Raw genomic sequence first — 12,382 nt, 5'->3', positions numbered from 1 at the left:
CTTCCAACTAGCCCCGTGGTGGCTCCTCGGGGCTGGAAGATGTGCTTATGAGTCAGAAAGTCAGCTTTCCTTCTTCAGGGGGGGAAAGCTCTACCAACTGGGCTACTAACTGAACGGGAGGGAGCAAGGGGAAACTTCACTGCCATCTGTTGTGTTTGATGCCTTATCTCTGGAGGTCTCTGAGCCGCATTGTGATCAAACCAGGTGAGACTGATGCAGATACACCTTTTGTGTGAAGACCAGAGGGATTTAGGCCACCAGTTGCATGACACTGCAGGCTCGTGTGCTTTTGGCCCTCCCCAAGAGCTGCCATTCCAAGCAAGTGAAGCAAACTAATGCTAATATAATGACTAAATGAATCAATGCGGCTCCAAGCCTTTGACACACATGACAGTGTCAAGAGTAAATGTAACTGTAAATGCAAGCAAAGGTTTTTAGACGTCCACTGTATTTCCTAGGGGCGATGTCAACCTTGCAATTCAGGGATCAGGCACCACAGAAAGGTATCTGTTATTTCCCTTTTTAAGGTTTGCCAAAGTGGTTTTACTTTGCTAAAGATAATAATTAAGTGGAAAGAATCACTAGTATTAGATGAATCAGAAGCTGGGTTGCTCCCAGATACTGACAGCTCAAGCGAACTCTTGAATAAATGAGGAACGAGAGACGTTTGGAAGAGTATGAACCAAAGCAAATAATGTTTTCCTTCCTTCCCTCCACCAGACACTTATCTGGCTGAAGGAAATCTGTGGGTTTTGTTGGGGTTTTTTTGGTTTTTTTCTTTCTTTTCATATTCACAATAGACAAACTGACCTCGGGAAAACTACGAGTTGGAGCACTCGCTGCCTGCCGAGAGAGAGCCCAGGAGAGCAGGCAGGACCTGTGCTGGATGCTCGGGAGCAACCCCATCCCGCCTCCTCTCTCTCGGGAACTCCCCGCTCGCCCCGCACACGGTCCCTCCCGCCGAGGCCACCTGGCCCGCGGCCCAGCTCGCCGTGCCCCCGGGGCTGCCAGCCCGGCCGCGCTGAGCGGGGTCCCGGCCGTACATCGCAGCGCTGTTCCCAAAGCGCTTACAGCCTTTTGTAACCGCCGAGATAATCTGTCATATGGATTTAGGCACTGACAGTCAAACATGCCAAAAATGTCACCACCCACTCGTATTATCCATCCGGCGAAGGACTAGGAAGCGCCGCATTGCTTAACCTCTCCTCCGCCTTCCACTCGCACGGGAAATCCCCACCCCCCACAGCGTGACACCATCACGGGGGGAACCGCGGACACCCCCCCCCCCCCGCCCCGGCGGGCTCGGCGGGGCGCCCTGCCCGCGGCGCTCGGCGCTGCGCATCCCCCGCCCGCCCGCACTCACCTCATCTTCCCGGCGGGGCGCGGCGGCGGCGGCCGGGGCCGGGGGCGGGCGGCGGCAGCGGCGGCGGGGGGGGACGGGGGACTCCGGCGGCGGCGCCGCCCCCCTCGCAGCGCCGGGCCCCGCGGCGTTAGCCGGGCAGCGCGGCGGCGGGCAGCCCCTCCGCCGGCCCGGCCATGTTGCCGGCTCCCGCCCGGCCGCGCTGCGTGTCTCCGGGTGTGTGGGCAGGACAAAGCGCCGCCGCCGCCCACCCCGCTCCGCGCCGCTCCGCTCCCACGCGCGGCGGGACCGCCCCGCCCCGCGCAGCCTCCGCCGGGGAGATGGCGGGGGGGCCCTGCCCGGCCCGGCCCGGCCTCCCCCCGCCGGCAGCGCAGGTGAGGCGGGACGGGGCGGGGCGGGGCGGGGCGGGGGGTGCGGCCGCGCACCGTGCGGGGCACCGGTCGGCGGCTGCGGGCTCCGCCGGGGCCGGGGAACCGGCCGGAGCGGGGCCGTGCCGCGGTTGCGGATCTCTCCTCTGCAAAGCGCTCTGGGGGTCCCGTACACCAGCGGTAAAAATCGGTGCTTTTGTGGATGGCAGCACGGGCAGAAATTGTGTTTCCAGTTTCTGTTGCGGGGACGGCGCGTGTTCTGCTCCTTCACCCTTCCCACTTGCCCCAGAGGAGTTCTCCTGCGAGCTCTCATCCTGCTGTCACCGCGTCCACCCTCCGCACCCACCTTCCCCACCCACCCCGGGGTGCCCTGGGCTGCCTCCCAGCCCTCAGGCTTCTCCCCATCCGCCTCTCCTCCCCACTCCACAGCCCAGCCCTGGCCCTGGCCCTGGCTCTTCTCCTCCCGGTCACCTCCTGCCGGGTCCCTTGTGCAGCCCCAGCCGCACGGTGATGGGCTCCGCCAGTGGGATCAGCTTCTTTGCAGGTCCAGAGCCTGGGGCTTTCCCCCTGCTCCTCTCCACACTGCTTTACCTCTTCCCGTGCACCACCCACTAGAAAAAGATGATACTGAAAGTGGTGTGGCTGGGATATCCTCAAGGATCTAGCGTGATATGGGACCAAACACTGCAGTTGTTTCTCAGGTCTGTGGTAGGTCACCATAACTTGATAGGCACTTCTCAAGAGTAGCTCTTCAAACTGACAGTCTGTGGGTCCATCTCCCACAGATCTCTCCCAGTTCTGCGCCATCCAATTTGGACACAAAAAGCCCCCCAACAACCACGTAATCCCGCAGCAACCAGTGGGTTTCCAGGCAGCTGGCATGAGTGTGCCCATTGTGTCTGGAACAGAAATGGTTTCTGGCCTCCTCCTTCCCTCCACGTGTCTGTGTCCCGATTAACACCGATCACTCCCTGACACCCACCTCCAGCCACACGTGCCGTGAAGGGCAGGGAAGCTGTAGCCCCCCTCCCTGTGCGCAGAGGCAGTTTTAGGAGGGTGCAGGCAGCGTGGCTGGGGGACGGAGGGCCGCGGGGCAGCGCGTACGGCTGGAGAGCTGTGCGAGCTCTCGGGGGAACACGATCCGGCATGGCACAGCCTGTGCAGGAGGTACGGAGCAAAGCAGTGGGGGCCATTTTTAATACAAATACATTTTCATTTCTGTTTCTCTGAAAAGTTAAGGTTTCACCATTGGCTTGTCAAGCCTTGCTGATGCCTACTGCGGCTCCATGCCAAATAAAAATAAACTACAACAGTAACAACAATAATATGACAGCAACATAACCTGTGGTAGTAACAATGTGTATACATTTTATTCAAGGCCATGCTTGTTTCTTGGTAGCTAATGGGTATCTGGTAATTGCTGTTTTCAATGATCATAAAGGTGTTAAAAAAATAACTATGGACAGAGTTACCGAAGGGCCAGGGGGAGGGAACGCCCACCCCTTCTGTGCCTCATACGCACAGAGCCCAGCTCGTGCCTTCCCTGTCCCATAGCAGGTCTGTGCCATCCTCTTCCTAAGTCACCCCACCAATTAATCTAAGCTCACTTCGGGGAGAGGAGGTCTCTTCTAAAGAAGCAGCTCTCCCTATTAGTAAGGGGCCTCTTAATTTGTTTTAAACCAAAGCTTATAGTCCTTTCTTGTAAACAATTACCCTAAATTTCCTAGAAGGCACAATATATGTTGTTGTATAAAGAAACAACTGTGGCAGATCATAGATCTAATAATATGCAGTCACCTCTGAGTAACAGTGGCTTGGAGAAACCCATCCACATAATTTGTGATGGGGTTGCTGAAGGTAGCAAGCTTATGAAGAAATAATGAGCAAAAATAAAACCTATTTTCTTATTACTATCATCTCACTAATCCTTTAGAGTGTGGGTCACTAACCAGCACATGCAACATATGGGACACAGCACAAGGCAAGAAGGATGCTTATTAAACCAGAAAGTTTCATGGTAATTGTACTAGAACTTAAAACATGATTAAAAGAGCAAATCCGTATGTGAGTTCACCGATAATCTGGGGTTTTTTAAATGTAATTTCCTTAAACTAGGTTTATAACAAGCACAAATCAAATAGGCAAAGAATATCAGGAGCTCGTATCAGGAGCTCAAGGTCACCCAGTTGTTTTTCTCAGTGAGTCAATGCCATGTCCAGAGCTACATGCCAGTGCAGCAAGTCTCATAGTGTTTTTTTCCCACTGAATTTTGTCCTGCTCAGAGCTTTCTCTTGAAATTCTCAGGCTTTTCTGTGGGCTTGTCCACAAAAATATGTAGCTCTTTTCAAGGAAAACAAATCTTCACAATAGCTTGTTCTACACACCTTTTTTTAGAAGGCTTTTCGTAAGCATGGAGGATTTAGCCTTGTGAAAGTCACCCTGGAGAGGAATTCATTATACCAATTTATTATACTATGTCCAGTAAGACACATACACATTCATTTCTAAAAACTCTTCCTCAGATGGCAACACGACTCATAACTTTGCCAAAGCTGAAGTTGGGTTTCAGTTGTACAATTTCACGGACACCTTGCTGGGGCAGACAGAACATGATTGCCAAATTCTGGTGCAAAGTGAGATTCAAAGATTCCCAAAGCTCAGAGGGGTTCAGTCCTGGATGTTTTATTTTCACCTATCTCCATGCCTGCGTGCTTGGCCACTTAAACCTTCCCTGCAATATTCAGCACCATTTGGCAAAGGGCCAGGTTCCATCTCTGATTTGTTATGGCAGCCCTGATGGGGCACTGGCGGTGACGGAGGGCACATCACCCACTGCCCGCATGGGCAGCCGGTATGGTCCATGCTGCAGGGAGACTGAGAGAAAGAAGCTGCAGCAGGGCTGCAACCCGTGAGTCCCCAAAAAACCTGGATTTCTTTAGCAACACTTCATTCAGTCTTGGGCTGAGAAGGAAAGAAGAGGCTGGAACAAAGAGTCAAGAGGCAGAAGACTCTGGCAGGAGCTAAAAGGAATAAGAGAATGGAGACTAGAGGAAAATGAGGGAAATACAGAGGTTTGGGATTTTTTTAACAAGAAAAGAATAGAAAAGGAAGTTAGATGAAAAGGGAAAAAATGAAGAAAGAAGAAGGGGAAAAGGACAAGAAGAGGGAGTGGTATAGGACAAGGCAGAGAATAAGTAGGAAAAAATACACTGTTGGTATACTTTAGTTCTATGTTTTATTATACTTCAAGTGAAGATGGGAGCCAAGGAAAGGAAGGGTCCAACTGCATCCTCAGGATGGTGGTGGGGGATAGACCTCAGGCCAGTACTGTCTCTCAGAAAGGAAGGAGCCCACTGGCACTTTCATGTTTTCCTGTTAACACCTGGGGAGAGCCGGGTTTAAAATCGCTAGGATTTCCAGGCAGCTGGGAGGAGCTCTGCTTTGCAGGCAGGCCCTGGGGACATGTGGTCTCACCTGTTCAACACCATCAGTGACTTTTCCTTATCAACTTTTACACATAACTTAAGGAAAAGACACCAGTAAACCACAAGTGTATAGGTGCCCAGTGTGCAAAAGCCAAACCAGTAGGGGTGTCTCCAAAGACCACACACCCTTCTGTGGTACTCAGAGGTAACAGTGGTCCAATCTTGCCAGCAGCATCCCCAGAGATGTGTTTTCATGCTAGGGTGAGGGCAGAAGGGCAGGAATGGGAAATATAAATACACCTGACTATTCCAGTTTTCTTTTTAACAAGTAACTTTGGTTTCTTTGAAGAAATACTGTCTCAGTTTATGGTTTAGCCCCATCCAAGCATTGCCAAAGCCTGTGTTTTGATACAGCATATTCCACATCAGGGCATAACGTAGTGCCCTTGGAGGACAATCTGTATCTTTGCAGTCTCTTGCAGAGAAGGCTGTACTGAGCCAGGCAAGGAGACGCGTCATTTTGTTTATCATTATTAAAATCCCCTTCATCCTGCTCTTGCAAGGTCAAGATTGTTTGGGCTTGGAACTTTTTAGAAAGAGGCCAGATTTGTCACAGCTGGGTAACAAAAGCAGCGGTGTTCTCACCCAAAACTAGCCCAAAAGATCTCAGCACAGAGGCAATGCTGTGCTTGTGAAGTCAGAGATAGTCGCGACTCTCCAGGCTGCTAAATTGCGTGTGGCCAGATTTTCTGCTGAACAGGAGCTGTGCATACGGGAAATGCCAGAGGGCTTTTCACTTAAACTGAGACTCCTGTCAGCTTGCTCTCCAACTGTTCAAGCTGTAGACAGAGGCTCTCAGAGCTCAGCTTCTGCTCTTTTTAGGTGCTGTAAGGCAGCCAAAATACTTGAACCTCTGGCGTAATAACCTCCCCTGTGGTTATACACTGATGTCATAAATTTGGAATTATGATGTCAATGAAAGATGCTGAAAAGAAGAAGCTGGGCAGGAAGGAGCCCTAAAATGTTGACATTTATCTTAATGAGAAACTGAATCCAGAATGAACAGCCAAGGGAATTGATTTTGTAGAGGCGTTCTCTTCCGTCTGCCTCAAGCAGACAGTCCCCTCCTCAGCACGTCTCTGTGGTGCGAGGGCAATGCAAGGCAACGACAAATTAAAATAATCTAACATAGCTACAGAACTCATCCAGCCTTTTTAATTTTTGCTTTCTAACCATAATGACTGAACAGCCTGAAGGAGATTTCTTTAGTCTACAACCTGGAATCTGGAGCAAACGTAGCTCACATAGTGCTGGTAGCCAGAATACACAGAACAGCTGCATTTGCTTCCCTCTGGCTACATGTTTACTCTAGGTAATTCCATGGGTCAGATTTTTAAAATATTCATCTCTTAGAAGCTCCTGCTAAAAATCTGTTCACTTGCACAGACACCCAGAAAACAGGTTGTCATTCTCATAGTTATAACCTCAGCACCTCAGACTAAACCTGAAGAGACAGCCTTTAAGGTACAGACAGGTCCACTACAAATGAATGGAAATGTCTAAATTCATGTAGTTTGTAGACAGCCAAAAGGTGGTAAAAACAAACCTGTGCTAAGCTGGGACTGTGGAGCTGGTGGAGAGGAACCGCTTTTCATGGAGTCCAAGATCTCAAGCTTTCATAACAACACAGACAAAATTCAAGGTCCAAAGAAGTGCTACAGAGCCTGGCGACACTAACAGCAGTTAGTTGGAAGGAGGCACCTTCTTACACTTCCACATTTGGCATGAGACTAAGAGGAGCCCACAACGCTGTGAAACATCGTGATTGACAGACGTCCCCCAAGTGACTTTCACAGATGTGCCCATCAGTATCACCACGGACACAAATAAGATCTACCAAACTTAGTGCTAGATGGCAGCTTTGGCTGAAGTACCTCCATGTAAATTACCACTTAGTCTTCTACAATTACTTAATGAATTCGGGGGGCAAAGTTGTTCCATTAAGAAAAATGAAATTGCTGCAGAACTGCATGACTAAGGAGAAACATAAATCTCTCCCAGCAAGAGCGTGAACCGCTAATGTACTCACTCATCGGCAGCCAGCAGCCTCCGTCCAGAAGCAGACGGATCGGGGTGTGATTCTGTCCTTCCCCTCAGGAGTCGGTTCCTCATCTCCCATCTTTGGGGCTAGGAGATGCTCTGGATTGGGGCATCTCTCCTGAAAGGCAGCCCGCCGCGGCCAGAGCGGCATGACACTGATCGGACAGCTCCAGCATGGCTATGAATCCCGGCCAGTAATGGAAGAAAAAGATTTCTGTTTAAGCTTTTCATAAGTCTGTTCTTTTCACTAGTAATTAAAGTGACATTTTCCCTGCCATATGCAGGATTTTTGAGGATGCAGTCAAGTGATCTGTCAACAGCCCTAGTTCCAGGGATGGAGAAAACACAAGAAGACTGCCTGCTTCTCTGAGCAGAACCTGAAGAAATGAAAAATGCCAACCCTTGCAAAAAAGGGTCTGTTTGCCCTTGCAAGCTCTTGTCACATGAATAATTTTGAAGGGGAGTAATATCCTTTATTATTAATTCTTGTGAAGAATAAATTTCATCCAAACATTTCACATAGGAAATATGACCTTGTATTAATTAACCTTGTATTAATTAGAATAGTAAAAAATCCATTTTAACAACATTGATTTGCTTCGTGAGAGAATATTTTTAATCCTTTGAAATGGTGTTTTTTTAATTCACTAGTACTGAAAAACTATTTACTCTTACATTTATCGCCTTCACTGGTTTTTTTGCTTTATTTTTTTAATACAGAGACTGTATTAAAGCTCATCTGTTAGAAATTGTTAATACCTGTCATGTTTCAACAACCTGTCAAAACTGAGCACTACCAAAAGTATCTATGTCATAATCATCTTTCAGGTAGTAATTCAAATAGTACATATTGAACTAAGTTGAAAAAGGCTGTAGTTTTGATATAATACAAATGTGTGTCCTACAGGAGTAAAATAAATATATGAAAACAGGCAAGAGAGGTAAACAAAATTATGAAAAGCCTCTACTTGAAAATGGGTGATGATCCTAAAAACTAGATTGAGTCTATGTTTGGTAAGCATATAGAAGAGAGAGGAAGAAGTCTTTTGAAAGCATATGTATTGTTTGCTGAATAATTTAAGACTTAGAGAATAGATATTATCACCTTCAGTAGCTAATCACTTTGAATATCCTGACACAGAAGTATTACCTGAATATACATGCTCATCATTTTGGACCAATATGAAAGTTGTACTGTTATAGTGCTAAATGACATACAACACAGAAAAAAACCCTACCCTAAAAATATTTTAAAATCTAAGTATGCGATATACATTACAGGGCTGCCCACAGACAAACGGAGGACAATTGAGGAACAACGAGACAGTGTTGATCACCTCAGTACACTCGTAACAGGAAGGTGGGAGGGCAGGGAGGAAGGGTCTAAAAGCACATGCAGCCACTCGATAAGTGCAAGTCAAAGAAGTAGTGTGGATACAGATACAATAAGAAAACAGGAACTTGGCCCCAAAAGAATCAGAGAGGTAGTCAGGGCCACTGGTTTTATAAGCAGTTAAGGGCAGCCACATGTGCCAGTAAGGGCTAAGATGGATGCAGTCCTGGAAGCTGAAGTCACAGAAGAGTAATGCTAGAAATGAAGGGAAGAAAAGTAAGAAACAAGAATTGAAACCAAAGAAAGCTGAAAGGGAGTAGGTGAATGCTTGGTAGACAACACCAGTACCCAAGAGAAACAAAGAGATTAATCTCTTCTTTGAGCAACACTACAACTGCTGCAGCCAAGATCAGGGGAGGGAAGGAGCAGAAGCAGAAGCCCAAGTCCAGCCGTATCTCCAGCCATGGACTGGAGAACCAGCCTCATGCTACACGGACAGGCCAGAAAAGACAACTGCTGCAGACGGAGTATCCGGTGAAGGAATCAGGTGTAAGAGTACCAGGTGCTGCAGAGAGAATGAAATACACCAAGTTCAGGAATAATGTTCTTGACTTTTTTTTGTTGTTGTTCTTTTTTTTTTTTCTTTTAAAGCAAAAAAGAGGTGACTCCTGAGAAAACAAATAAATTCAAGAACCAAGGAACAAGGGTGGAAGTGGGGAGAGCTGAAGATTATATATAACAATGGCAAAATTGTGTGGAATTTCCTGGATGAAGAAAGAAGAATCACTTTAACAGTCATCAAACTGATACTTGGCTCAAGACATTACCCACCATTTGCCAATTCAGCTAATACGCTTATCAGGTTTTCATAGAGGAACAAAGACACATTTAACAGTAAAAGTTAGAAACAGAGGAGCAACAGAGACACAGATGGGATGGGATTGTTGAAAATCCCCTTTGATCAGTAACCCTAGGGATGAACCTGCAGGATTCCTCATCTATTTCTTGTAAGGGATAACAGTTTAAAATGAAGAAAGGGATCACAAATACATTATAACATCCCAGGAGTAGCACTGTAGGAGAAGGATGAAAAGGGAATGAGCCAACCCCATTTTCAGCTCCTGTTTTGCCGCAAGTAATGACAAATCACCTACAATTCTGAAAACAGAAAACCTGAAAGCACCCCATCTGCAAAAGTAAAAAAAAAAAAAAAACCAAACAGAAGGTCCAGACAAGATGAGAACCTGTCACTTGCATATTATGACCTCTTAGAATTGGATTAACCCTAGAAAGGGTAAGGATATTATGCCTTAGTTTCACATGCTTAAAGCAGAGGGAGGGAGATTGACATGACCATCAAAAGAAATTGTTCCAGTGCTCCTCTGTCCATTTATTTTCTTCACATTGCTCCTCACTCTGTACAAGCACTCATACAGCTGCCCAGCTAAATGGCTTTCTTAAAAAAAAAGCTGGGCTTTTTTTAAATGCCCAGCTAGAAGGGCTTTCTGTTTTGTAGTAGTTGTTCATTACCTTGGCCTTTCTTTTTTTTCCTCTGAATTGATTTTAACCTGGGTCCATCTCCCAGCTGGGTTCTCCCTATGGCCACAATAACTCTTGTGCTGCTGTGTGGGATGGGAAGCTGGGGCAAGATCTCTTCCTTCAGTGACAGTGCTAGATAACGTCAGGTTAAAGCGACCCTGAAACCCTGGCCTTCAAAAGTCTTGCCTGAAGACAAGTTCGTCGCACAGAGAAAGTGTCAGGAGCTCTTGCCATCGTAAACCTGTGCAGTGGAATGACACTCCTCCACCAGCTGAGTGCTCAGACATAAGTGATGTACACCAGGAGGCACAACCAAGGGAGGTTGTAGGTGAAAGCATGCAGCGTGTCCTTCTTCCCTGCAGTGAGGCTGGAGTTTCACTCTCTAGGTGTGCATTAGGGATCACATTCCCAGGGTCATGCTCATACGTGAAATTATGTATCCCAAAATCTAGATTTTATTCCTAAATATTTTTAAATGCAGCTCTAATTGAGAATCACAAATGTGTCATTAAGTAAAAGCCCATCTCTTCTATTTCACGTTGAAACAAAGACATTTTACTTAACAGAAAAAATGGATTGAGAATTCACTTTAATACATGTTTATTGGTGTCCTGCACTTTCAGTGTAGGAGGTTGGAGATGTAATAAAAAAAGTTTCAAAATTTATTGATTCCATTTCATTTAAATCACTCTAAACAACCAGTGCTTTAGAGCTCAGAGAATTAGCGTTTACTGTCCATTACAAGCGAAATTTTAATATTACCTTTTTCGAGTCTGTTTAGAACTCCTCTCTTTTAAAATTCTTCAGATACATTCCTCAAAGTAAACAATACATTTCAATCTGTGTCACAATCAACATTGATAAGGCCTTCTTAACCATTTTATACCACCTCCACTATTACTTCATTGCAAAACACAATCTTATTTCATACTATAAATATCCATCCATGCACAAAACACAGGGGCCAGAAGTTACACATTAATATGTCATGTAGGCTTCCAAGACTTCCTTCACCCTCTGCAGGTTTATGGTACACTTAAAAAGATATCTTTAGACTTGGTCTACTTGGTCTTAAAATACAAATATACAATATCCATAAGCATAAAAAAGTAAAGCTAGATTGCCTTACCATTTGTTATGAACTGCTAAAATCTTATACATGTACAATATAGCATCATGCTGATTAATATACATATTAGTTAAATATATCAACCAATATTGGGGATGTGGCCAAGCTTTTTTGTTTTGTTTTCAAAAAGAAACTGTTCATATATAAGTAAAAAGATTTTTAATTTAAACTCATATGGAATACCTGAACCACATAGACATCTGTAAACCCTGCTGAGATATTCAGGTCAAACTGGGGCATAACCTGCTGATTAACTTGAAAGGGAACACAACTCCTCATGGGTGATACCCAACGTGTGCTATTCCCAAGAGAATGCAAATTTACCAGCATTCACATTTTCAGGTCTAGAACACTAATTTTTGCATCTTACATCTCGGTTTATACTTTTTGTATCAATTCATCATCCTCCATCAGAAACAATTCAGTACCTTGACATTGTCATAGATTTTTCTAAATAAGGAGATATACAGTACAAAGTGTAGATAGTGAAACAAATAAGCACATATATACAGTCTTTGAAAGGCATTTTTGTGACCACTGTAGCAGTGTTTATAGAAAACATCTAAGATAGTCACATTCCGCTGATACCACTGTATTGCAAACTGTCAAGCCACATTTCTTATATTAAACTTGTACTGCATTTATATTGTACAACAGAAGAGAAAACGATCATTCTTAAGGTGTGACACAATTTAAAAAAAAAAAAAAAAATCACTAGACTGAGTAAGGTAACCAGCACAGGGCTTAATTTTCCTGAGGTTTGTAAGAATTTTTTAAACAAAAATCACAGTGACCAGGCTAAACTGCAAACATACTGTTAAGTTTTAAATATACAGTTTATACATAAATTCTGTGCATGGTCGACTCAACTGTGTATGTTCACACTGATGTTTCCTTTAAATGACTCGCCACTGCATAATACTTGTATCTTTTCCGCCTGTGGAGATGAGATGGGTGTCTTCACAGAGAAAATCTACATTAGTTACATGACTACTATGTCCACCGTACACATGGCTTGGAGCCTAGAAAACACCATAGTAGTGAGAATATAAACTGTCATAAAAACGAATCATTATAACATTCATACAATGAAACCAAGGCATCACATAATTCTCTTAAAGTATTTTA

General features: G+C 45.5%; 2 protein-coding genes and 1 long non-coding RNA gene across 8 annotated transcripts in view; 1 reads left to right on the top strand and 2 right to left on the bottom strand.

Annotated features, from left to right (window-relative positions):
* Window positions 1-1,454, bottom strand: part of EVL (Enah/Vasp-like) — a 159,070-nt gene extending 157,616 nt beyond the window's left edge. Inside the window, exon 1 of the mRNA XM_074825099.1 lies at window positions 1,364-1,454. Coding sequence (XP_074681200.1) covers window positions 1,364-1,368 — 5 coding nt within the window. The 5' untranslated portion in view covers window positions 1,369-1,454. The remainder of the gene's footprint in view (window positions 1-1,363) is intronic.
* Window positions 1,455-1,603: 149 nt separating this feature from the next.
* On the top strand, window positions 1,604-10,790 carry LOC141923600 (uncharacterized). Its single transcript, XR_012623336.1, has 2 exons — window positions 1,604-1,734; window positions 9,238-10,790. It is a non-coding gene; the product is annotated as an uncharacterized LOC141923600 (long non-coding RNA).
* Window positions 10,709-12,382, bottom strand: part of EML1 (EMAP like 1) — a 107,675-nt gene continuing 106,001 nt past the window's right edge. For all 6 annotated transcript variants that reach the window (XM_074825091.1, XM_074825092.1, XM_074825095.1 and 3 more), the window contains one exon: window positions 10,709-12,276. In XM_074825091.1, coding sequence (XP_074681192.1) covers window positions 12,151-12,276 — 126 coding nt within the window. In that variant the 3' untranslated portion in view covers window positions 10,709-12,150. The remainder of the gene's footprint in view (window positions 12,277-12,382) is intronic.

The sequence above is a fragment of the Strix aluco genome, chromosome 4 (genome assembly GCF_031877795.1).
Source record: "Strix aluco isolate bStrAlu1 chromosome 4, bStrAlu1.hap1, whole genome shotgun sequence".
In the NCBI taxonomy this organism is placed as follows: Eukaryota; Metazoa; Chordata; class Aves; order Strigiformes; family Strigidae; genus Strix; species Strix aluco.
This window is presented reverse-complemented; position numbering and strand designations above follow the sequence as displayed.